Genomic DNA, 27887 nt, shown 5'->3' on the forward strand with positions numbered 1-27887 from the left:
TTCAGCCATTCAATTAAATCATGACTGGTCCTAATGTGAACCTCAGCTCCATTGTTCTTTTTTAAAAAAATAGAGTACCCAATTCATTTTTTCCAATTAAGGGGCAATTTAGTGTGGCCAACACATCTTTTGGGTTGTGGGGGCGAAACCAGACATGGGGAGAATATGCAAACTCCACATGGACAGTGCCAAAGAGCTGGGATCGAACCTGGGACCTTGGTGCCGTGAGTCAGCAGTGCTAACCACTGTACCACCATGCTGCCCTCATCTCCTATTGGTCTCCCGCTTTGACAAAAGGTTATCTGGACTCGAAACGTTAGCTCTCTTCTCTCCCTACATATGCTGCCAGACCTGCTGAGATATTTCAGCATTTTCTCTTTGGTTTCCTATTGTTCTGTTTTGCTTGATACCAATCAGAGTCTTAAATTACAACTGATGCAGTATCCATAGCCTCTTTGGCAAGATAGTTGCAGATATGACCTTTTATGTGAAATAATGCTTCCTGAATTCAAATAGAGCAAGGTTACATATTTAAGAGTATGCGTTTGTGTTTTAGGATTCCCTCGTCGGAGGAAATGGTTACCCTGCATCTACTGTATTAAAATTAATTATATCACCCCTAAACACGTCTTGACAATGCATCCCTTTAAGCTCTGGTATCACTTTGGAGAATCTGCGCTGTATCCTCTGTGGTTCAGTGCCCAAAATTGAATGCAGGACTCTAGATGGAGGTCTAATCAAAAGCATTATACCACTAGTTCATGTTTGAATTCTAATACTTCAGCCCTTTTTGATAGCCATTTATACTTATGCACTAACTTTTAGTGATTTTATTTAATATACACCTATGCTCTGCCACACTTCATATTCTCATCATTAACAAACCTCACTTCTCTACATCTTCCATGGTTCTACCTACTCACTCAGTCTTTTATGTGCCTCTGAAACGTCCTGCACCCATCCATAAAATATATTGTACCTCCTAACTCAACTGTCTCTGTAAATTAGATATTTTCCTTCATTCAAGTCATCATCACGTAGTAAAAAGCTAAGGAACATCGCATACGCATCTTGTCAATCAGCAAAAAAACTGGCATTTATATACTGCCTTTCATGACCTCAGGATATCCCAGTTGTAACGTAGGAAATTCAGCAGCCAATTTATACAATTAGATAGCTCAGACAAACAAAAATCTATTTTTAGTATTTCTTCCGGTGACTGGGATGTGCTGAGTGGGCACATGAAAGGTGGCTCTCAACCTGGAAATGCACATTTAGACACACAACACAAAATAGCCCACTAGATCTGGGTGAAACCCCCCTCCCCCCTCGTTCTCCAACACCACCAAGACATGCCGAGCAGCAGCAACCCTAGGGGCTGAGGAGATGGCAAAGGGAGTAAGAGCTGTGAGAGGAGGACTGAGAGAATGACAAACACGTGGCGTGGTGACATGTTTATAATTAGCATGTTAATGGGAGACGTGATTAAATCTTCAACAGTGCAATGAAATAAGGTGCTAAATTGCAGCTCAATTGGAAATACATGCAATGCTTATTTTACTGGTACAATTATTACCAACTCAAATAATTTATTTTCACTTTATACAAAAGGTACGACACTGATCCATTAGTTTCATTACATACCATGTCAATGAGGAAATCCAAACAGCATTCATGGGGTAATGGATGACCTTGAATTCAAAAGGAGTTCAGCAAAAGTTAGTCTACAATAGGACTACTGGATTATGTCATGAAATGTTATCATTCGATGAAATAAGATTCGTTCTTACTTTCAGACCGGAACTTCTGAGCCCGGCACACAGGATCATAACATTTCTGGTACCAGATTTCTTTTTTCAGGTCAACCACAATCCTGCAATATAAGAAAGTGCCAGAGAATATGCAATATTGTATCCCACAAGTTGTTACTGAGATTTTGCTCCCAGCCATTAATCAATGGTAGATCGCCCCAATGCATTTTTTCCTCAATAAATAAATATTTTCAAAACATATTTTATCATCACTTCCATGTTCAGGGTGTTGTATTATGGGCTACCCCAAAGATGTGCTTGGGGTTCCTCCCCCTTTCCCATATGTTCACAGATAAGCAATTGCCTAGAAGTGCAAACTTTCCCAGGACAATTGTTCCGCAATGGGAACCATCTGTAAATGTGATTTCAGTTGCAAACTTCAGATGGTTCAGACTGTGTTACATCAATAGTTAGCTAGAAAAAAGAAAACCATTTCAACGAAGGGTAACTATTGTACAGACACAGACAGACCACCAAGGGACACTTTGCATCGTCGGACTTCCCTACTCTATCACCGTCTGTCCCCCCAGGGGTCAAGCACTCCCAGACCCCACCCCCCAGGCGTCTTCCCACCCCAACTACTCCCCACCACTCAGAACCACACTATCCGATGGAATCTCGACCTCCAACCCTAAACAAGGACACCATCCCTTCCTTTAAACTTGGCTGGATCTTTAAACATACCTGGTTTAAGGCAATTATGCTGTGAAAAAAGGGGGAAGCGTGTCATTGCATCCGACAGCTGCCTTCAACGCTAGGCCCAGGGGGACCCCAGGGAGTGGCAATCAGTGGCATCTGATTGCCACTCCAAGTAAGTTCACGCTCACAATATTTCACAAATACCTGGAATGAATGTTGAAACCTCTGTGCTGAGAGAAAACTAATTTAAGTATCGGACACAAAGTTAAACCTTTTGTACTGTGGGAGAGCTGGAGGACATTTTATGATGTAAAATGAGCTGTGGGTTCATTTAAGTGGCTTGTAGAGGTGTGCTGTGGGAGCATACAGTCTCTTCATACTTTCTCATACTGGTATACTTAAAGCATGCTTCAATTTTTCCATGGCTCTCAATCATCTTTTGGAATATTTCAAAAGGTAGTGCAATTATGCATACTTCTGTAAAATGGGGATTTTAGGATGTGAGAATTAGCATTTCAGATCAATGACCCATCATCAGTTCTGAAGGGTCACTGGCCTGAAATGTTAACTGCTTCTCTCCACAGATGCTGCTTGTCCTGTTAAGTATTTCCAGCTTTTTTTGTCTTTATTTTGCCGACAGTATTTTGCTGTTCTAATCTGGAACTTTCCAGATTTTTCTATTCAATGTATTGCTTTACTGAGCTAATGGGAAAGTCTGAATGAAGATGCACCAATGATTGGAGAGACTGCACCAACGTGTGAATTGTACTTACATAATATTGTTGCTTTTATGAGCTCTACCAATGTTCTCGCACCAGTGGTTTTTGCTGATGTCATATACAATCAGTTCTTCAGAAGCGAAATAATTCCATCGACGCAAGACTAAGGAAAGATTTAATAATAGCTTGGTATTGTTGGTTGAATTGATTTTTATAGCTATAGAAAGGGAATGTGGATGGTCAAGACTAATGTAGGTCCAGGGGTGGCACGATGGTGCAGTGGTTAGCACTGCTGCCTCATGGCGCCAAGGACTCAGGTTCAATCTCAGCCCCAAGTCAGTGTCCACGTGGAGTTTGCACATTTCCGTGGTGTCTACATGGGTCTTACCCCTACAACCCAAAGATGTGCAGGGTAGGTGGATTGGCCACACTAAATTGCCCCTTAATTGAAAAAAAATTGGGTACTAATGTAGTAATTAATGTAGGCCCACAAAACGCAATTACTTTGCCTCAGTATTTACAGTTAAAAAGGAGGATAAGTTGCCTGAAGTACTGAAAAAATTAATAGCCAAAAGAGGACAGGGACTTAATGCAATTAACACAATTACAGCATCAGTAACAAGGAAATTAATATAACTGGAGTGACAAATCCCCAAAACCTGACCAGGTTTCCATTCGAGGTTGTAAAAGGAAATAAGGGAGCACATTGTAGATGCCCTAAATATAATCTTCCAGAATTCCTGAGATTCAGGAGCAGTCCCTCTGGATTGGAAATTTGCACATGTCACTCCATTTTTTAAGAAGGGTGAAAAGGGGAAACCAGGAAATTACAGCACAGTTAGTCCCATCTGTAGTGGAGAATTTGCTGGAGTCTGTAATCAGATCGGGTAACTGAACGTTCAAAAAGTTTTGGTCAATCTGGGAGAGCCAGCATGGATTCAGCAAAGGAAGGTCATGCCTGACAAATATCACTGATTTTTTTTTGAAGAGATGACTAAGATAGTGGACAGGGGAATGTCTATGGATGTTATTTACGTGGACTTCCAGAAGGCATTTGATAAAATCCCACATAAGAGACTGTTAAGTAAGATGGAAGTCCACAGAGTTGAGGGCAAGTTATTGACATAGTTAGGAATTTGGTTGACTGGCAGACGACAGAGAATGGGGAAAATGGGTAAGTACTCTAATTGGCAGGAAGTGACTAGTGTACCACAGGGATCTGTGTTAGAGCCTCAATTATTCACATTATTGATTAATGACTTGGATGATGCCATAGAAAGTCATATATCCAAATTTGCTGATTATACAAAGTTAGGCGGCATTGTAGACAGTCCAGATGATAGCATAAAAGTGCAAGGAGATATTGATAGACTAGATGAACTTCATTGCAATGTTAACTTAAGCCTACTTGTGACAAGATTATTATTATTATAGAATGGGCAAACTGTGGCACATGAAATTCAATGTAAGCAAATGTAAGGTTATCCATTTTGGACCAAAAAAGACGAGAGTAGGGTACTTTCTAAATGGGAAGAGGTTAAGTACGGTGGATGTCCAGAGACCTGGGGGTTTGTGTACATAAATCTTTAAAATGTCACTGACAAATGCAGAAAGTAATCAAAAAGGCTAATGGAATGCTAGCCTTCATATCTAGAAGATTGGAATGGACTGACAGAAGTTGTGCTACAGCTATACAAAACCCTTGTTAGACCCCACTTGGTGTACTGTGAGCAGTTTTGGGCACCAAAACCGTAGGAAGGATATTTTGGCCTTGGCGGGAGTGCAACGCTGGTTTACAGAAATAATACCTAGACTACAGGGGTTAAATTAAGGAAGAGATTACACAAATTAGGCCTGTTTCGCTAGAATTTAAACGGTTAAGGGGTGATCTGATCGAAGTCTTCAAGATATTAACAGGAAAAGAAGGGACTGATGAAGATAAACTATTTCCACGTCTTGGAAATGCTAAAACTAGGGGGCACAGTCTAAATATTAGAGGCAGAACGTTCAGGAGAGATGTTAGGAAACACATCTTCAGGCAAAGGGGTAGAGGTTTGGAACTCTCTCCCACAAACAGCAGTTGAAGCTAGACAGTTGTTAATTTTAAATCTGAGATAGATTTTTGTTAAGCAAAGATATTAAGTGATATGGGCCAAACGTAGGTATATGGAACTTGGCCTCAGATCAGCCATGATCTCATTGAATGATGGGACAGAGGCTCAAGGAGCTGAATGGCCTACTCCTGTTCCTATATTCCTATGATTAAAAACTTACCACCTTGTATTCCTCCCCTGTTTACTTGACTTGTGATAAAACTGTCAATCTCTGGGTATGGTGAACAATTATAACCGACCATTGTATCTGTAAAACATAATTCATCCTTTTGTAGTGAAATACATACAGACTAATAAAACAGGGCTGGGTGAACAGTTAATGATGATCATTTCTAAATAGCTTGGTCATATTTGATATGCTAAAAGCCATATTGTTTACTCCAAGATAATGGACCACATCTTCCAGATTGTCAGATACTGGACATATGACTGAAGAGGTGCATCTGGACCCTATGGTGTGCAGACCTACGTGAGAACTGCTCAAGGAGTTTAAATTTCTGATGTGCAATTCCCCTGCTCTGCAGGACCCTCTCCGAATGTCTATGAACCGGAGCTAGAATTTGAAACTTTGGACAGTTCAATTGCACTTACCTGAATAGTTATCCAGGAAATGTTAGACACTTTAAAACGTCGTCTAATACCTAGGTAAATACACAATGGACGACCACCCATGTAAAATCCCAGGCCAAATACCCCTCCTGACTAAAACCCCAGCCCGAAAACCCAGGTCCAGATACTCCCGACCATCTGGCTAAAACCCTGACTCAACCAATTCCCCCCAACACAACCAAATGCCCTTGACCTGACCTGACTAAACCCTTGGCCCAACTACCCACTTGTCCACTCGACCCACCCATCCATTCACTCACTCAATCATTCACTAACATTCAAAGACCGGACCTATAAACTTACTATACGGCAGCTAGTGCTGTGAAAGGGGGGGGGGGGGGGGGGGGGTGTCCAGTCGTTTCCCTCGACTCTTGCTCCAGCTAAGTTCTCCGAGGAATGTTGTGCTGCACATTTCTGTGAAAGTCGGGATTGCAAGACTGAAAAAAATGCGCAGCAGCATCAATTCATGGAAAGCTACAACTGCTGCAGCAACCTACTTATCATTGCTGCTACTCGAAGTTCGGGCCTATAGTTAATTAAATGTCACCAAAAGCTCGATCCAGCCAGGATGATTTAAGTTTCCAGCTGAAGTAGACATGGCTAAATCATCGGGTTATTGCTAGATATGTTTCTGGGAGTTAAATATCCAAGGGTATCAAACTATTCGGAAGGACAGAGTGGATGGTAAGGGAGGTGGTGTAGCTCTTATTTAAGGATGACGTCAGTGGTATGGAGGATAAGGTTGAATCGATTTGGGTGGAAATCAGGAATAGTAAGGCGAAAATGTCACTGATAGGAGTAGTCTATAGACCACCAAATAATAACATTAGGGGGGGGGGACAATAAACAAAGAACTAACTGATGCATGTAGAAATGGTACAGCAGTTATGGGGGAATTTAATCTCCATGTGAATTGATTTAACCAGGTCAGTCAAGGCAGCCTTGAAGAGTTTATAGAAAGTATCCGCGATAGTTTCTGAGAACAGTGTGTAATGGAACCTATGAGGGAACAAGTGATCCTAGATCTGGTCCTGTGTAATGAGACAGGATTGATTAATGATCTCATAGTTAGGGATCCTCTCGGAAGGAGCAATCACAACATGGAGGAATTTAAAATACTGGAGGGTGAGAAGGTAAAATCAAACACCAATGTTTTGTGCTTAAACAAAGGAGATTACAATGGGATGAGAGAAGAGCTGGCTATGGTAGATTGGGAGCAAAGACTTTATGGTAAAACAGTTGAGGAACAGTGGAGAACCTTCCAAACCTTCCCGTACCAGCCTCTCCGGACAGGCGCCGGAATGTGGCGACTAGGGGCTTTTCACAGTAACTTCATTGAAGCCTACTCATGACAATAAGCGATTTTCATTTTCAAGCGATTTTTCACAGTGCTCAGCAAAAGTTTATACCAACATAAACGAAGGATGGTAGAAAAAGGGAAAATCGTGGATATCTAAGGAAATAAGGGAGAGTATCAAATTGAAGGAAAAAGCATACAAAGTGGCAAAGATTAGTGGGAGACTAGAGGATTGGGAAATCTTTAGGGGGCAACAGAAAGCTCCTAAAGCAGCTGTAAAGAAGAGTAAGATAGATTATGAGAGTAAAATAGATTATGAGAGTAAACTTGCTCAGAATATAAAAACATAGTAAAAGTTTCTACAAATATATAAAACAAAAAAGAGTGGCTAAGGTAAATATTGGTCCTTTAGAGGATGAGAAGGGAGATTAAATAATGGAGGTGAGGAAAAGGCTGAGAAACTGAACAGGTTTTTTGGGTCGGTCTTCACAGTGGAAGACACAAATAACATGCAAGTGACTGATGGAAATTAGGCTATGACAGATGAGGACCTTGAGACAATTGTTATCACTAAGGAGATAGTGATGGGCAAGCTAATGGGGCTAAAGGTAGACAAGTCTAGCCCTGACGGAATGCATCCCAGGGTACTAAAAGAGATGGCACGGGAAATTGCAAATACACTGATGATAATTTACCAAAATTCACGAGACTGGGGTGATCCTGGCAGATTGAAAATGAGCAAACGTGACACCACTGTTTAAAAAAAGGAGGTAGGCAGAAAGCAGGTAATTATAGGCCAGTTAGCTTAACTTCGGTAGTAGGGAAGATGCTGGAATCTATCATCAAGGAAAAAATAGCGAGGCATCTGGATGGAAATTGTCCCATTGGACAGACGCAGCATGGGTTCATAAAGGGCAAGTCGTGCCTAACTAATTTAGTGGAATTTATTGAGAACATTACCAGTGCAGTAGACAACGGGGAGCCAATGGATGTGGTATATCTGGATTTCCAGAAAGTTTTTGACAAGGTGCCACACAAAAGGTTGCTGCATAAGATAAGGATGCATGGCGTTAAGGATAAAGTAGTAGCATGGATAGAGGATTGGTTAATTAATAGAAAGCAAAGAGTGGGGATTAATGGGTGTTTCTCTGGTTGGCAATCAGTAGCTAGTGGTGTCCCTCAGGGATCAGTGTTGGGCCCACAATTGTTCACAATTTACATAGATGGTTTGGAGTGGAGACTAAGTGCAATGTGTCCAAGTTTGCAGGCGACACCAAGATGAATGGTAAAGCAAAAAGTGCAGAGGATATTGGAAGTCTGCAGAGGGATTTGGATAGTTTAAGTGAATGGGCTAGGGTCTGGCAGATGCATACAATGTTGACAAATGGGAGGTTATCCATTTTGGTAGGACTAACAGCAAAAGGGATTATTATTTAAAGATAAAATATTAAAACATGCTGCTGTGCAGAGGGACCTGGATGTCCTAGTGCATGAGTGGCGAAAAAGTTGGTTTACAGGTGCAACAGGTGATTAAGAAAGCGAATGGAGTTTTGCCCTTCATTGCTAGAGGGATGGAGTTTAAGACTAGGGAGGTTATGCTGCAATTGTATAAGGTGTTAGTGAGGCCACACCTGGAGTACTGTGTTCAGTTTTGGTCTCCTTACCTGAGAAAGGGCGTACTGGCGCTGGAGGGTGTGCAGAGGAGATTCACGAGGTTAATCCCAGAGTTGACGGGGTTGGATTACGAGGAGAGATTGAATAGACTGGGACTGTACTCTTTGGAATTTAGAAGGTTGCGGGTGGATCTTATAGAAACATATAAAATTATGAAGGGAATAGATAGGATAGGTGCGGGCAGGTTGTTTCCACGGGTGAAAACAGAACTAGGGGGCATAGCCTCAAAATAAAGGGAAGTCGATTTAGGACTGAGCTAAGGAGCAACTTCTTCATCCAAATGGTTGTGAATCTGTGGAATTCCTTGCCCAGTAAAGCAGTTAAGGCTCCTTCATTAAATGTTGCAAGATAAAGATAGATAGTTTTTTGAAGAATAAAGGAATAAAGGGTTAAGGTGTTCGGGCGGGAAAGTGGAGCTGAGTCCACAAAAGATCAGCCATGATCTCATTGAATGGCGGAGCAGGCTCGAAGGGCCAGATGGCCTACTCCTACTGTTCTTATGGGCGTTTTCAGCTCACCTTTCATGTTGGCACCACAAAACAACTAAAACATTTGATGCATATTCAAGCTATTGGTCCTAATAACTTCTGTGCCTAGGAATAGGGATAAATAGAATTGTAGGGTACGTGCATTGCTTGTTGCCAGTTATTCTGGGTTACCTGTGGAATACCTCCGTGTGGAGTTTGCACATTCTCCCTGTGTCTGCGTGGGTCTCACCCCCACAACCCAAAGATGTGCAGGGTAGGTGGATTGGCGACGCTAAATTGCCCCTTAATTGGAAAAAAAAGAATTGGGTTCTCCGAATTAATTTTTTTTTAAACTATGGAATATGTTGGTCAGGTACATAGTACGAATGAACTACAGCCAGAGATAGAACATAGAACAGTACAGCACAGAACAGGCCCTTCGGCCCTCGATGTTGTGCCGAGCAACTATCACCCTACTCAAACCCACGTATCCACCCTATACCCGTAACCCAACAACCCCCCCCTTAACCTTACTTATTAGGATACTACGGGCAATTTAGCATGGCCAATCCACCTAACCCACACATCTTTGGACTGTGGGAGGAAACCGGAGCACCCGGAGGAAACCCACGCACACACGGGGAGGACGTGCAGACTCCGCACAGACAGTGACCCAGCCGGGAATCGAACCTGGGATCCTGGAGCTGTGAAGCATTTTTGCTAACCACCATGCTCCCGTGATGCACAATGCAACTATAATGTCCTCTTATGTTCTGCTTTATCCCTTGAATTCCTGTACTCCATTGGCTGTTCACCCTCATCTTTGTCTGTTGAGCCCATTCCTGGTTTCTTGGTCCTTAATTTATCTCTAACCCATCCCCTGCTAATTCATGGTCGCCATTCCTTAGGATGCAAGCAGGAGAGATTTTACTTGTAATATTTTTAATTGCCCTTGGTATACAGGCTGGCCAGTTGAGGATTTACTGCTCATCTCTAATTGCCCTCATGAGGGTGGGTGAGCCACCTCCTTGAACAGCTGCAGTCCATTTAGTGTAGATATATCCATATTGCTTTAAAAAGGTGGAATGTGGCGACTTGGGGCTTTCCACAGTAACTTCATTGAAGCCTACCTGTGACAATAAGCGATTTTCATTTCATTTTCAAAAAAGATTATGTAGTAGTTTGATGCAATTGAGTGGCTTGCTTAGCCACTTCCGACGGCAGTTAAGAATTAATCACATTTCGGGAGGGGGATAGGGAGGGACCACAAGCCAAGCCGGAAGGCGGCAAAATGTACATAGAGTAAATTAATGGAAGGACAGGATAAACCTTTCTGTATAATATAATAAATTAATGCGGCAAACAAAGTATATAACAGTTGATAAATTTGGAAAATGTCAATAAAAAGATTTTAAAAAAAAAGAATTAATCACATTTCTGTGATCTGGGGCCAGACCAAGTAAGAATGGCAGATGACCTCCCCCACTATACATTAGTAAACCAGATGGGCTTTTATGACAATCCAGTAGTTTTGTGGTCATTATTGAGGCTAGCATTTTATTCCAAACTCATTAATTTGTTTTAATTCTTCCAGCTTCCATGGCGGGATTTGAACAAGTGTCTTCGAATCGTTAATCCAGTAACATTAACTATGTGGCATTGTGGCAATTTAAAAAATCTTTCCCACTTCCCCATTTTCTTTCCAATTCCATCTATCCTATTTTATTCCTTTTAAGACATAGTAATTTAACCCATCCAATATTTTGACGTGTTTACTAAAATAGCAACGTTGTGTATTTCAAATCCCTTATTTCCTCCTCTACATTTCACTTTCTAGGTTTCAACCAAGGTTCAGATTGTAAAGATTTACATAATCACATCTCTGGTGCTCATTTATACTTCAAAACTTGGAAGAGCTGCAGGCGATGAGCATACTCATCAGCGGTGCTGATGCCAACAGCTAGATGAGTGGGAGGATTCAATTCCTCTACTGGGTGCTTTCCATTTAATTCAGAGAAATAAAGACTGAAAAAAATGGAGAAACTCCCTACTTGGATCTTATTAATAGTGTTATGGGAGCAGCGTTTTCAGAACCCCAAAATGTATCATGGAGTTCAACCAACCTCTCCCTTTAATGTAATGTTGCTTTTGAAGCACACGGCTTGGTCTCCAGGTGTGGTATTACAGTTATGGACACGTGGGTTTTTAAATACAAAACAATGTTTATTCCATGAATTCAACTTAACCTTTTTAAATAAACGTTGGATCACATACCACCCCTTACTTCAAAGATAACCCCGAAGATAATACAACACTAAATAATCCCTCAAAATGTTCCTTCAAACCTCCAAAAGACTTAACACCTTTAAACAGAAACACATCAGGTTAAAGACATTACTATTATGAGTTTAAATCACCCAAATGATTCAGAGATAGTCTTTCATGGCAGAGGTCACCGCAGATCCAGCTAACTGCAAACACAGACACACCCATGCTCTTTTTCTTCATGCAGCTCTCAGCAAACCAGCCAGGCACTTTTCAGCTGCTCTCTCAAACTGAAACCAAAACTCCCAAAAAGCAGAAGTGAGCTTAGCTCAACTACCTCCACCCTCTGACATCACTTCAGTAATATGAGCTGCTGCATTTCTTAAAGGTACATTGCTTAAACATCCATTTCTTAAAGGTACTCTCACATGACAATAGTAACAAGTAAAATAATGTATACTTTCAGTGATCAGCAGAAATAACACTAACATCTTTATCCTTATAACAGAAACCGGTTTAAAGTAGCCACATAAAGCCATTTAAAGGGTTCCTTTGGTGATCTATCTAAGTAGAATGCAAACAAATTATGAGCAAACAAAATACCTGTTTCATGGAGACTTATGTTATCTTCAGCGTGTTCTCCTTTGGATTTCTTTGTATCTGACCTATCACAAGTCAGAACTGTGAAGTCATCAGAAAATCTGCAAATGTTATATATTTTCATCATTCAAATTTGTAAATTGTACCTAAATTTAATTATATCAGTACCTTTTTTAATGTATTTTTTCAATGTATTTTATTCCAAATATGCGTTAAAAACAGTAAACTATAGAACAACACACTCCACAAACTCGCAGTCCACAATTTGTACAATTTCTCCCTTTTTTATCCCTTACCCACTCCCCCCCCCCCACCAAGACGCTGGTGTTCCTCAAACACTGCTTTGAACATCCCCCATCGTGTCTTAATGCCTTCCATTGACCCCCCCTTAACTCAAATCAGGCGGTATATCTGACCTCCAATTCAGCAAGATCCTTCGCCGGGCAATTAGAGGCGAAGGCCACTAGATCGGTCCCCTTCCCCTCCAGCAGATTTCCGATACCCCAAAGATTGCCACCATTGGGTCCGGCCTGACCTCCCCACAATTTTAGTTAACATCCCAAACACCGCTGCCCAATACCTCTCCATCTTCTTACAACCCCAGAACATGTGCGCATGATTTGGCGGCCCTTGCCCACATTTCTCGGACTTATCCGCCACCCCTTGGAGAAACCCACTAATCCTCGCCCAGGTCATGTTTACCCTGTGAAACACCTTGAACTGTATCAAGCCCATCCTCGTGCAAGAGGTTGAATTCACCCTACGCATCGCCTCGCACCATATTTCCCAACCTATTTTCCTATAACTCCTCCCATTTGTTCTTGATCCCCCCCCCCACCCCCGGTTCCCCCACCACCCGTATACATCCCCAATCCTACCCTCTCTTGACTCATCCAGGAGCAGCAGTTGCTCAAATGAGGTGTACTCTGGCAACCTGGGAAATGTCCTCCACTCCTTTTGTGCGCAGCGCCTCACCTGCGTATATCTAAATTCACTCCCCCTCGACAACACAAACCTCTCCTGCAACTCATCCAGACCCGCAAACTGCCCTCCAAATACAGGTTCCCTGACCTCATCGGCCCCACCTCCCCCTTACTTCCCATACATCCCATCCATTTCCTCGTTTTAAACCTATGGTTCCTGCACAGTGCAGTCAACACCGCCATCCCCTCCAACTTAAAGTGTCACCGCAGCTGATTCCACACCCGAACCGTCAACTGTACCATCGGCTCCCCGTATACTTCACCGGATCAAATGGCAGTGAAGCCGTCAACAAAGCCCTCAGACTGGATCTCTTACAGGACTTCTCTTCCATCTTGACCCCCCACCACATTCGCTGCCCAATAATAGTGCAGCCGGTTTGGGAGCACCAACCACCCTTTCTGTCACTGCTTTTGTAGCAGGGCCTTTTTTACCCTAGGCATCTTACCAGCCCATATAAATTCTAAAATCAGAGTCTCCAAGAAGGCCTTAGGGAGAAAGATCGGGGAGGGTCTGGAAAATGAACAAGAAACTTGGCAGCACATTCATTTTTACCACCTGCACCCTCCATGCCAGTGTCAGATGTAGTGTGCCCCATCTCTTAAAATTCCCCCTAATCGCCTCCACCAACGTTGTCAAATTCCACTTGTACATCGTAGCCCATTTCCTCATCACCTGAATCCCCAAGGACCTGACCCTTTCCCTTGCCAGCATAAATGGCAACATCCCCAAGTTGGCCCCCAGACCCATCGCATTCACCGGAAACACCACGCTCTTCCCAATGTTTAACTTATACCCAGAGAAGGCCCCGAAACTCTCCAATATTCCCATGATCTATCCATACTCTCTAATGGGTCAGACACAAACTGCAGGTTGTCCGTACACAACGACACATGCTCCCTCTCACAATCCCCTGCCACTCCATAGTCTCCCCGAGGGCCATCGCCAGTGCAAACAACAATGGTGACAGCGGACATGCCTGTCTCATAGCTCTATGCAGCCTAAACCTACATGCACTCGGTCTCACTCACTCTCTCTCAGCCTGTCCCTCTGCTCCATCTCCCTCCGGGTCCGCAGCCTGTCTGAGCCGCCGGGTCGGTTGAGGCCGAGCCGCGGTTGCAGGGGTAACGGCGCCTGGGACACGCGTGATGATGCTGGTGGCGCGCTACCAGCTGGTGATTGTGCGGCACGGCGAGAACAGCTGGAACCAGGAGAACCGCTTCTGCGGCTGATTCGACGCCGAGCTGAGTGAGAAGGGGGTGGGCGAGGCGCAGCACGGCACTCGGGCCCTGCGTGAGGCCGGCTTCCAGTTCGACGCTTGCTTCACCTCGGTGCTGAAGCGCACTATCCGCACCCTCTGGATCATCCTGGAAGGCAGCGACCAGATGTGGCTGTCCGTCACTCGTAGCTGGCGCCTCAATGAGCGTCACTACTGCGGAGCTGGCAGCCCAGCATGGTGACGAGCAGGTGAAGGTGTGGCACCACTCCTTCGATACCCCGCTGCCGCCTGTGGAGTAGCAGCACCTGTATTATGGCATTGCTACAAGGGCCTGAAGTCATCAGAACTGCCCATCTGCGAGAGCTTGAAGGATACCATCGCGCCGGCTCTGCCTTTCTGGAACGAGGTGATTGTGCCACAGATCAAGGTTGGCAAGTGGGTGCTGATTGCAGCCCATGGCAACCGCTTGAAGAGTATCATCAAGCATCTTGGGGGTATGTCTGATGCTGCGATAATGGAGCTGAACCTGCCCACTGGCATCCCCATCGTTTACGAGCTGGATGCAAACCTGAAGCACACTGATCCCATGAAGTTCCTGGGAGATGAGGAGACCGTAAAGGCAGCTATGGAAACTGCAGCATCACAAGGCAAGGTGAAGAAGCGAAGCCGAGCGAGAAAGGTGTCCGCCAAGCCTTTTTGCTCAAGATAGTGCCTGAAAACTACTGCTACACCCAGTCGACAAGCACTTCTGTACTCGCTGTTTTTGAATAAACGTTGCCGTATGCGGTTATTTATCATGAGGAAATGTTAAATTAAACATGGCATGATGGGGGGGAAAAAAAACTCTGCGAACTCATCCCATTTGTACATACACTTGCTACTGGAGATACATATAACAAGCGCACCCACATCACAAACTTGGGCCAAACCCAAACCTACCCAAGATCTCAAATAAATACCTCCACTCCACCCGATCAAAAGCTTTCTCGGCATCCATAGACACAATGATCTCTGGCACCCGCCCCACTGTTACTGGAGAGCTGCCTGCCCTTTACGAAACCCATTTGATCTTCAGTGACCACCCTTGGCATGCATCCCTCCATCCTTCCCACCACCAACAACCAACATTTTCACGTCTGTGTTCAACAGCGAAATGGACCTATACAATCCACACTTCAAAGGATCCTTCGCCTACTTCGGGATTAGCGTGATTGATGCCGGATTGACGCCTGACAATGTCAGTGTCTCAAGCACTTCCCCCTCCTCCAATGCCTCACTAAACATTCCCAACAAATGCAGTGCCAACTCTGCCGCAACGCCTTATAAAACTGCACCGGAAAGCCATCCGGCCCTGGAGCCTTCTCCAACTTCATTCCCCTAATGCTGCCAATCACCTCCCTCAGCCCCGGTATCTCCTCCAACGCCTGCTTCCTCACTTCCTCCAACCTTGGAAACTCCAACGCATCCAGAAACTGTCCCATATCCCCTTCCTCTCCACCAGGCCCGGCCCTGTACAGCTTCTCATAGTACGCCCTGAACACCTCATTTATCCTCCAAGGCACGGATACTACCTCCCCTTCTCCGTTTTCCTTGACAGGGCCTGCTCCCACAGCTGGTGGGCCAGCAAACAGCTCGCCTTCTCCCCATATTCATATTGCATCCTACCCACCCTCTGTAGCTGCCGTCTGCTCTTCCCGCCGTCAATCTATCGAACTGCCCCTGCAACCTCTTCCTCTCTGCCAACAACTCTTTGGTGGGGGCCCCAGTGTATCTCCTGTCAACCTCGACTATCTCGTCCAACAACCGTCCATGCTCCTCCCTCCTATCCCTGTGCGCCTTGAACGAGATAATCTCCCCTCGAACCAGCGCCTCCCAGAACATGGTCGCCGACACCTCCCGTTCTGGTTAGTCTCCATGTAATCCCCAATTTCCGACCTCACCTTCTCACAAAACCCCTTATCCGCCAAAAGATCTGAGTCTAACCTCCATCTCGGCCTCTGCTCTTGCCCCGAGTTAAGCCTCACCTCCAGCCAATGCAGCGCATGATCAGATATCGCAATTCCCGGATACTCCGTCCCTACCACCCCCAACAACACCGCTTGACTTACCACAAAGAAATCAATTCGCGAAGGAGTACTCCCTCCCTGGGTTCTTAAACCTCCACGGATCCACCATACCCATACGTTCCATAAACCTTCCCAACTTCTTCGCCATCCTCAACCTTCCCATTGACTTATCTACCTTTATTTACATCATACAATTAAAATCTCCACCCATAATCAACTGGTGCATATCCAGGTCCAGGATCGCTCCCAGTAAATGCTTAACAAACCCCACATAATCCCAATTCGGCGCGTATACTTTGACTAGCACCACTGGCGTCCCCTCCAGCATCTCATTCATTATCTATCTTCACCCTGGTCCCACGCTTCCTTGGCCCCTATGAACCCCATACTTGTGTTCAACAAAATGGCCACCCCCATTACTTTGAGTCAAACTCCGAGTAAAGTACTTGTCTCACCCATCCCTTCCTCTACCAAACCTAATCTTTCACTGGGAGATGCATCTCTTGTAAAAAGATCACCTCTGCCTTCAAACTCCTGAAGTGTGCAAAAACCCAGGACCTCTTAATCAATCCATTTAATCCACGGACGTTCCATGTTACAATTCTTATGCCTCCACTCTGGTCATCCGTCCGCCATCATCCCCCTCTGGCTATTCCTCCTTTAATACCACCCTAAAATGAGCCCATCGAAGATGGCCCCACCTCTCTGCCCATGACCACGCTCCGTCTCCAACTCGGCCACGTCGAATCCCCCCTGCCCCGCCTGGCCACCTCTCACCGTCTCCTCCCCCAACTCACCTCCATTCACCAGCATTATGTGTCAGTGTGGCAGTTCCCGCTCGAAGGCCCCCCTCCCCACACACCCCTCTACCCTTTCTCCCCACCAGTCCCTACTTAGCCTGTGCAAATAGCCTCCCTACCCACCTGATTGCCCCTCAGCAGGCAACTCCACCCAATGGGCCCCATCATACACAACCCTTACCCATAAGTCAAATCGCTCCTTCCATAAAGAAAAGCACCACAGACGGTGGGGGGGGGGGGGGGGGGGGGGGGGGGGGGGGAGAGAGAGAGAGAGAGAGAGAGAGAGAGAGAGAGAGAGAGAAGAGACTCCCTCCTTCCAAATTTATCACTCCCCAGAGAAAAAAAAACACCCTCCAGCAACACACAACAGCCATAACTTCCAACCTTTGCAGATACAGCTCCTCCATCTCACACCAATTCTCAGTTCTCCCCCAGTTTATGGTCCCTTGTAAAGTCACTATAAAGCCTCTACTGTCGTTTCAAAATAGCACTCCCAGCCTTCAAAAGTGACCCACAGTTTTGCCGGGCACAGAACCCCAAACGGAAACTTCCTTCCGTGCACTACCACTTTGGCCTTGTTGAATTCTGCACGTCTTTTTGCCAGCCCGGCACCAATGTCCTGACATATGCGAACACTGATTCTTCCGATTCACAGTCTCACTTCTACCTGGCTTGGAACAGGGTCTCCTCCTTTAACAAATTTGTGCACCCGCAAAATCATCACCCACGGCGGCTCCCCCACTCTCAACCTCTGCCTTAAAGACTTGTGGGCCCTATCCACCTCTGGGGCCTTGTCCAGCATCCCCTCCTCCATCAACCCACCAGCATCCTTGACACATATTTTGTGGCGCTCGTTCCTTCCATACCCTCTGACAGACCGACAATTTGCAGGTTTTGCCACCTGGACCGGTTTTCCTGCTCCTCAACCTTCACTCTGAACAGCATGTATATGTCCACCAGGATCACCACCTCCACCTCCAGGGACACGGTCGCTCTGGTCGGATACCACCTTCTCCACCTCTCGTATTGTCATCCCTTGTGCCTCAAGGCACTTCTCTACCCGGTCCATCCATCCTCGCAGAGGTGCTACTGCTCCGTCAATGGCCTTCGACAAGTCGCCATGTATCTCCTTCCTTTGTTGGTGAAACTCATCTTTGATGAAGGCCATCAACTGCTCCATCAGGGGCTTTCTCATTGGCGTCGACCCTTCCCCTTCCGCCATTCTCGCAATTGTTGCCGCGCCAGGTCTTTAACTGTTTTTTGGCTGATCTGGTAGCCAGTAGACATACCAGTCTTGGGGCGAACCTCTCCCTCTATACCTTCCACAACACTTTCCTGCCGGAGTTACCCCATATAGGGGCTGTTTAGCTCACAGGGCTAAATCGCTGGCTTTGAAAGCAGACCAAGGCAAGCCAGCAGCACGGTTCGATTCCCGTAACAGCCTCCCCGAACAGGCGCCGGAATGTGGCGACTAGGGGCTTTTCACAGTAACTTCATTTGAAGCCTACTCGTGACAATAAGCGATTTTTATTTCATTTCATTATAAAATGCCTAAATCAATGCCATTGTGTGCGACCATTCACTCCATGGCCACCACTGGAAGTCGCAATTAAATCAGTACCTGACATTCTTTCTGATAATGACCACCTAGCATGCATCATAATAATAGGGGCAGCATGGTGGCACAATGGATAGCACTGTTGCCTCATGGCGCCAAGGTCCCAGGTTCGATCCCGGCTCTGGGTCACTGTCCGTGTGGAGTTTACACATTCTCCCCGTGTTTGCGTGGGTTTCGGCCCCACAACCCAAAGATGTGCAAGCCAGGCGGATTGGCCATGCTAAATTGCCCCTTAATTGGAAAAAATGAATTGGGTACTCTAAATTAAAAAAAATATATATAATAATCTTTATTGTCACAAGTAGGCTTACATTAACACTGCAATGAAGTTACTATGAAAAGCCCCTAGTCGTCACATTCCGGTGCCTGTTCGGGTACATGGAGGGAGAATTCAGAATGTCCAAATTGCCTCACAGCACATCTTTCGGGATTTGTGGGAGGAAACTGGAGCACCCGGAGGAAACCCACGCAGACACAGGGAGAATATGCTGACTCCGCACAGACAGTGACCCAAGCCGGGAATTGAACCTGGAACCATGACGCTGTAAAACAACAGTGCTAACTACTGTGCTACCATGCCGAGCGATTCACTTTGAATTTCTCTAAGCCAATTCAAAATCTTCAATGCTTCATTTCCCAGTCTGGATCACGTAAAAAGCCAGGTCAATAAATGCTATTTATTGTGCCCTTTGAACATAATTTTTCCCCTTCTTATTACAATTATTGGAAGAAATTATGATGCAATGAGAACATAAACTTACAACATCAGGAAAATAGCCAACAATCTTGATTGAAATATCAATCTACTTATAATATCTTGATTAATCAAACAGTATTATATTCTTAAAGTTAATCCAAAAATAGAATTAGTGTATGTGCAACAATATAAATGTAAAGAAAACAATGAAAAGTTGGTGTTTTGAGAAACTAGAAAAGGAAGTTTAAAGGTAAAATCTTATCTGGTGACATATTATTAAAATGTCACACACTTATAAAGTTCCTCTTATAAAAATAGAGAATTTGCATTTATATAGACTTCATAGATGATTAGTTTAAAGTTTTATTTAGGCAAAAACGTAGTAATCACTTTGCACAAATTCAGGACCCACGACAACAATAAACTGAATGACCAGTTAATCTTCTTTTGGTAGAGTAAGAAAGATTTGCAAGGACACTGGGAGAATTTCCAACTCTACAATTCTTGCCAAGAACTTAACATCTAACCAACAAGGAAGACAATGACAACAATTCAGTATTGGATGGAAGTTTCAAACTCATTTTATGTGTTCCAATTTTGGAGTAATGAAGACAGTGGGATAACATTGTGTGTTGCAAATAATGTTTACCCCGGCTTCTTAAAAGCGTTGAACTTTATTGATGCCATACCTCACGTTGCTGACCAGAGAGCTCAGGAAAAATAGTTCCTCTCTTGAAACATTCTTTTCAGGCTTGGGAACAAACTGATTGTCTTCAGCAACTTCAAAAGAAGTGCTCTTTCCCAGTTTGGATGATTTATACAGTCGGAAGTTTCTGTTCTTCGTATACACACCTTTAAAAAAGATCAAAGCAAAAGTCCTGTCACGATACACTTTTTAGCAAAGGAACAATTGAGGTTGAATCATAATTTGAGAAAATTGCCTCGAGCATATGAAGCGCATTTGTGGTTAACAATATTATCCGCATCAGAGGAAAATAGTCAAATAGTCTTTCTTCTAAACTTCGCAGCCAGCCTTTTCTGTTTAGATCTCAGATTTCCAGTATCTGCAGTATTTTGCTTTCTGCATTTGCTTCTGAATGTCTATTGTTTTGTGGATTTCACCAATGGGTTAATGAGAGTTTGAGAATCCTGAATTATGAAGAATTATGTATGAAATCCCGCAGACACACTTAAATATTCACACAATTATGGTAAGAGACTATTTGTACCTACTGATTTATGGTAAGAGACTATTTGTACCTACTGATTTGCCACCTTTCTGTTTCATAATGTGCAATTTTAATGCTGATTATTTTTAAAGCTAAATATTAAAGTTAGAGAAATTCAAAATGTCAACAGATTCAAAACAAAAGCTTACAGTGTAATTAAAATATATTCTCCTATGGGTTTGCTGCTCTCAACTTCCACTGTATTGGCAAACCAGGGGCTAGGTAACTAATTGAGTGACTCATCCTTCAGTTACTATCCTCAATTCTCTGGAAGATTCAGTTATTATTTGATTATTAACTACACATATAAGTATAAATGAAAAAAATAAGCATTTACCCAAGTCCACAAAGAGTTGGTCACTTCCGTGTTTATCATTAACAATTAGAAATGACAAATCTGGATGCAAATTGTTTTTCTCCACTTTTTCCCAGGCTGCTTGTTTAGTCCTTTTTGAGGGGAGATTCTCAGAACCATCAACATTAAAATGTTCGCTCGCGTCTTTTGTGACTGGTATAAATGTATTGGTCGACAACAAAGCACTGCCACCAGCATCCTGGACAGTGCCCCCACATCTTTTTTCCAATACTCTCATTACAGGTTGCAAAATTGTTCTTATAAAATGTCCTTAAATAAATAGATTTCATAGTTAATTAGCATGGTTATGCAATCACAGGTACAATAATTTATTAGTTGAAATTATTTATTTCATAATAAGGCATTTGGAACTTTTTGTTTTGAACGACCAAGTCTCTTCCACATGTGGAAAACCAAAGTCTCTGAACCAAACTGCTGCAATATCTTCAGAAGTAATGGCCTGGATTTTGCTTTCAAAGTAACAGTGCTAAATGCTATTATGCAGTAAATTGTATAGCAATATCCATATTCTGCACATGCACAATAAATCTTGGAGCTTCAACTATTTACAATTTATAACAACGACTTGGATGAAGGGATTGCATGGCTGGTAGCTAAATTTGCTGACTATACCAAGATAGATAAGTAAGTTGTCCAGAGGAGGTAAAGTCTACAAAGGAATACATAGGTTGAGTGAGTGGGCAAAATTTTAGCAGATAGTGTAAAATATGAACCTATTTACTTTGGTAGGAAGATTAGAAAAGCAGGATACTATTTAAATGAAGAGAGGGATCTGGGTGTCCTGGTACATCAATCACAAAATGTTAGTATGCATGTGGTCAGGAAGGTAAATGGAATGTTGATGTTTTATTGCAAAAGAAATAGAATATAAAAGTAGCAAGGTTTTACTGCAACTGCATAGGGCTGTGGTGAGAAGTGTACAGTTTGATCTCCTTTGAAAAAGGATATATGGAGATGAGGAATATTCAAAATAGGAGCAGTAGGCTATTTGGTCCCTCAAACCTGCTCTGCCATTCAACTAGGTCATGACTGATCTAGCGCAATAACATTTTCCCGCACAGTCCCCATATCCCTTGATGTTTTAAATATCAAGAAATCTATCGATCTCTGCATTCAACATTCTTGATGACTAAGCCTCCAGAACTCTCTGGGGTTTAGAATCCCAAAGATTTGTCAACCTCGCAGTAAAGAAATTCATCCTATCTCAGTCCTAAATGAACTGCCCCTTATTCTGAGACTGTCCCATGGTTCTAGATTCCCCAGCCGGGAAAACATGCTTCTTGTTTCTATCCAGTCAGGTTCTGTAAGAATTTTGTAAGTTTCAATTAGTTCACCTCTCATAGAAGAATGATTCATAGAACTCTAGAGAATACAGGTCCAGTCTCCTCAATTTCTCCTCATTGGCAATCCCGCTAACCCAGGAATTAGTCTGGTGAAACTTTGATGCACTCCCTCTATCGTAAGTAAATCTTTCCTTAGGTAAGGAGACTAAACTTGGACATAATACTCTAGATTCAGTCTCTCCAAGGTTCTATACAATTGTAGCAAGACATCCTTACTCCTGTACTCAAAACCGTTTGCAATGAAGGCCAACATACCATTTTCCTTTCTAATTGCCTGCTGCACCTGCATGTTACCTTTCAGTGACTCATAAACAACAACCCCTTCGGACATCAACACTTCCCAATCTCTCACCATTTAAAGAAAGAGTCTACATTTCTGTTTTTCCTGCTCAAGTGAATAACTTTACATTTTACCACATCATATTCCATCTGCCATGTTCTTTCCTACTCACTTCACCTGTCTAAATCCCCTTGAAGCCTCTCTGTAAGCTCCTTACGGCTCACATTCCCAGCAAGTTTGTCATCAGAAAACTTGGATATATTACATTTGATCCCCGCATCCAATAGATTGTGAATACTAGGGCCCAAACACTGCTTCTTGCAGTACCCCACTAGACACAGTTTGCCAACCGGAGAATAACCGGTTTCTTCCTACTCTGTTTTCTGCCCGTTAAACAATTCTTAAATCCATACTAGTAGATTACACCCAATTTAACGTGCACTAATTTTGTTCATTAACCTCTTATTGAAAGCTTGTGAAAATCTAAATACACCACATCCACTGGTTCTCTTCTGCTAGTTACATCCTCAAAAAACTCCAACAGCTTTATTTTTGTTCTATAAATCCATGCGGCCTCTGCCCAATCCTACCATTATTTTCAAGGCGTCCAGTTATCAAATCCTTTCTAACAAATTCTAGTCCTAACACTGATGTCAGGCTAACAGGTCTGCACATTTCCTGTTTTCTCAGCCTTCTTTCTTAAATAGTGGGGTTACATTTGCTACCTTCCAATCTGCAGGAGCCATTGCAGAATCTATAGAATTTTTGGAAGATGATCACCACTATCTCTACAGCTACCTGTTTCAACACTCTGGGATGTAGATCATCAGGTCCAAAGGATTTGCCGACTTTTCAGTTGCATTAATTTTTTCAGTATTACATTTTTACTAATTTATTTCAGTTCCTCATTCCCGCTAGTCCCTTGGCTCTCTAATATTTCTGAGGTGTTTGTGTTTTCCTCCTTGAAGACAGACACAATTATTTGTTTAGTTTTTCTGCCATTTCTTTAGTCCCCATTATAAATTCTTCTGTCCCTGCCTGTTGTGGGCCTATATTTGTCTTTGCTAATGCTTTCCTTTTTACATACCCTGTTGAGGCCATACAGTCTGTTTTTATGTTTCTCACACATTACTTCCACATCCTATTTTCCCTTCCTTCATCTGTTATTGGGTCCTCCTTTACTGAATTCCAAAGTACTTTCAGTCGTTAGTGTTACAACATTTCTAGCAACTTTTGAAACCTCTCCCGTGATCCAATACAGTCTTCCCTCTCTTCTCAGTCTTCATTGTTGGGTTTTTATGCCTCAAACGAATGTATATTTGTGTAAAACCATGTTTGTAAACCATTAATTCTTTGAATTCTAGTTATTACCTATCCACCATCATAGTTTTTAATGTAGTTTCCCGAGCTAGCACAACCAAATTGCCTCTCATACCTTTCTAGTTTTCTTTGTTTAGATTTAGGGCCCTAGTTTCGGATTCAACTGCATAAGTCTCAAGCTTCATGTAAAATCCTATTATATTATGGTCAGTGTTCCATAAAGGTTCTTTTACAATGAGATTATTGATTAACCCTTACTCATTGCACAACACCAGATTTAAAATAGCCCACACTCTAGTCTGTTCCTCAACATACCATCTTGTATATATTCTAGGAATTTGACCTCCAGAGCATGAGTGCTAATTAACTTTACCCAGTCTACATGTAGATTGAAGTCCCCTGTGATTACATGCACCTCAAATTTCCTGATTTACACCATGCCCTACATTGTTTGGTGGCCTATAAACAACTTCCGGCAATGCTTACTGTTTGTTAGCTCCACCCAAACAGGATCTACATCTTGATGTTACGGTTGAAGATCCTCTCACTAATATAATTCATTAATGGGCCAATTCCGCCTCCTTTCCCTTTTTGCCGATCCTTCCTAAGTGTTGAATGTCCTTGAATATTCAGTTTCCAGCCTTCGTCACCCTGCAGCCACGTCTCCATTACAGCAATTAGATCATATTACTCCAACTCAATCTATAAGTTTGCGGATGATACGACTGTGGTGGGCCTTTTCTCAAACAACGAATCAGACTACAGAAGGGAGGTAAATCACTTGGCTGGATGGTGAACCAAAAACAACCTCTCTCTAAATGTTGGAAACACCAAGGAACTGATCATCGACTTCAGGAAGCCCAGCACGACACACACTCCCGTCTTCATCAATTCAGCGAAGTGGAGATGGTCGATAGCTTTAGGTTCCTGGGGGTCACCATCGCCAACAGTCTGTCCTGTTCCATGTACTTTGATGCAACAGTCAAGAAAGCTCAACAACGTCTCTACTTCCTACGGAAGCCGAAGAAATTTGGCACGTCTGCATTGACTCTCACAAACATCTACAGATGTGCGATAGAGAGCATCCTATCTGGCTGCATCACAGCTTGGTATGGCAAATGCTCGGTCCAAGATTGCAAGAAGCTGCAGAATGTGGTGAACTCAGCCCAACGCATCACACAAACTTGCCACCCCCACATTGATTCTGTATACACCTCTCGCTGCCTCAGGAAGGCAGACAGCATTATCAGAGACCCCTCCCACCCAGGCATTGCCTTCTTCCAGACCCTTCCATGAGGCAGAAGGTACAGAAGTCTGAAGATTCACACACCCAGACATAGGAACAGCTTTTTCCCCACAGCTACAAGACTCCTCAACGACTCCCCCTCGGGCTGATCTGCTCCTTGTAAGAACACTAAGTCCCATGTTCCTGTGATTCACAAGGTGCAGTCCAATTTGCTCTTCTGCCCCACAAGCTGTGCTACACAATATTTTAATCACGTAAGGATGTGAAGTTCCTGTAGTTATCCTCTAAACACGCCAGAAATAAATATGGCTGGTACATTCAGGTGTAAGGTGAACTTTTAACAGCATGATACGTCTTAGCTATTGTCAAGTAACCTCTCTGGCTCTGTGAATTTATTTTTTATAAATGTTGGGTCTCATTCCTCCAGAATTTAATTTTGGTAAAAATGTATATTTTTTTACTTTTTCTTTCTACCTCTTATTACTCTATTTCAGTGTCAGCTCTCTTTTCCTATTTCTCTTTGAGTGCACGATTTATAACAAATTAAATATTCTATCTTATGGGTGGAATCTTCCCCTCAGCGCAAAGATTGTTGGGTGAGGTGAGAAAAAGTGTGTAGCTCTCTAGCTGCAGAACCGTTTTTTCTCTACAGATTATAGTGCACTCTGTGCAAAAACAATCTGTGAGTTTGGTTTTGCCATCACTGTGGCAGGGGAGGCCTGATAGAGGTGGCACTGCCGGTTCCAAAGGGATCGGGCCGCCCAACCTGCAAAATCGCATGTGTGGTATACGCAGGAAAGTACTGGCAAATGAAAGTTTAAAACCCTCAAATCTTCAAAGGCATTTGAAGATTAAGCATGGCGAGTTTGAGGACAAACCTCTTGATTTTCTTCAAAGGATGCAGCGTAAACTTAAATTTTCAGCTGATGTCCATAGCAGAAAAGTAACATTGAATTACAAAGTAAGTGAGATTGTGAGGGCCAAGCAGGCACACCTGCCACATTAAAGGTAAGCAATAATGGTGTGTCGCTAAGGCCGGCCGGCTGGCGCGGGTCGCTAAGGCCGGCCAGCGCGGGCCGCTAAGGTCGGTCGGCTGGGTCGCAAAGGCCAGTCGGCAAGGATCCCGAAGGTACGCCGGTTGGTAAAAGTGTGAAAAAAAGTTCAAAAAACACTGCACTACCTAATAGTGTTGTTAGGGTTTGTTTGGTGCCTCACTAAGAGGTGTGGAGGCTTGTGTGGTTGTCTAAGGGGAATTTTCCGTCTCCAGTTTCAGGGCAGAAACAGCAGAAGGGGCAGAGAATCGAGGAGGAGATCTAAAATGGATTTAACGCAGGTGAGATTTCCCTGTTCGATTGTCCCTGCACCCAGCCAATGATGCAATGGGGATCTCGACTATAAATTTGGGATCTCCATTTACACTTACTTGCATACGATTGTTCCCCCACATTAGACTGTCCCTTCACGCCAGCGTGAATCACAACAGGTCCCTTATGACACACACCTGGCAAACAGAACCTGCTGAAAATCTTTACCCAACAGGCAAACATCCCTATACCACAACTAGGTCACACGCTTGCAACATTATCTGGAGCCAAGTGGAAAGAAGGACAGGGTTCTAGTGACAAATCTACCCAATAGATTTGGGGTCAAAGACCCCTCCCACCTGGCTTACTCTTCCAACTTCTTCAGGGCTGGTTTAGTTCACTGGGCTAAATCCCTGGCTTTTAAAGCAGACCAAGCAGGCCAGCAGCACGGTTCGATTCCCGTACCAGCCTCCCCGGACAGGCGCCGGAATGTGGCGACTAGGGGCTTTTCACAGTAACTTCATTGAAGCCTACTCGTGACAATAAGCGATTTTCATTTCATTTCATTTCTTCCATCGGGCAGGAGATACAGAAGTCTGAGAACACCACGAACAGACTCAAAAACAGCTTCTTCCCCGCTGTTACCAGACTCCTAAATGACCCTCTTATGGACTGACCTCATTAACACTACACCCTGTATGCTTCATCTGATGCCAGTGCTTATGTAGTTACATTGTATACCTTGTGTTGCCCTATTATGTATTTTCTTTTATTCCATTTTCTTCCCATGTACTTAATGATCTGTTGAGCTGCTCGCAGAAAAATACTTTTCACTGTACCTCGGTACACGTGACAATAAACAATCAAACAAACAAACAAATCCAAATCAATAAGCCAGGAGACAAAGAAATTAGCATTCAGAACTACTCAGAATACGAATGCATGTGCATCGTAGGAAATAATCAGGACCATCACCTGTGCAACAACATTTTTGAAAAAATTAAAACAAATAAAACATACACAATGTGCATTAAGAAGCTCATAATCAATTGTGTGCATTTATACATTTGTAGAAATTAGATTTGCAGCAGCTATCTCATGAAATTATGCTTTGTGAGTAAATACACTTGGTGGTGTGACACTGATTCAGAGCTTGTTTGTGCTGAATGAACCTATCTAAATTAGATGCCCTAATGCCCCATGGATCAACAAA

At 43.4% G+C, this 27887-nt stretch overlaps 1 protein-coding gene and 1 pseudogene across 4 annotated transcripts in view; one reads left to right on the forward strand and one right to left on the reverse strand.

Annotated features, from left to right (window-relative positions):
• Positions 1–27887, reverse strand: part of primpol (primase and polymerase (DNA-directed)) — a 56770-nt gene that overhangs the window by 958 nt on the left and 27925 nt on the right. For 2 of the 4 annotated variants that reach the window (XM_038805670.1, XM_038805673.1), the window contains 7 exons: positions 21143–21430; positions 20266–20428; positions 12199–12296; positions 5444–5530; positions 3224–3332; positions 1791–1873; positions 1645–1691 (listed from right to left, as the gene is read on the reverse strand). In XM_038805670.1, the coding sequence (XP_038661598.1) occupies positions 1645–1691; positions 1791–1873; positions 3224–3332; positions 5444–5530; positions 12199–12296; positions 20266–20428; positions 21143–21430 (875 nt within the window). Of the gene's footprint in view, positions 1–196; positions 998–1644; positions 1692–1790; positions 1874–3223; positions 3333–5443; positions 5531–12198; positions 12297–20265; positions 20429–21142; positions 21431–27887 lie in introns of those variants that run through there. The other 2 variants (XM_038805674.1, XM_038805672.1) reach the window with 2 other exon arrangements.
• LOC119970678 lies at positions 14026–20272 on the forward strand (annotated as a pseudogene).

Source organism: Scyliorhinus canicula, chromosome 8 (genome assembly GCF_902713615.1).
Source record: "Scyliorhinus canicula chromosome 8, sScyCan1.1, whole genome shotgun sequence".
Taxonomy (NCBI): Eukaryota; Metazoa; Chordata; class Chondrichthyes; order Carcharhiniformes; family Scyliorhinidae; genus Scyliorhinus; species Scyliorhinus canicula.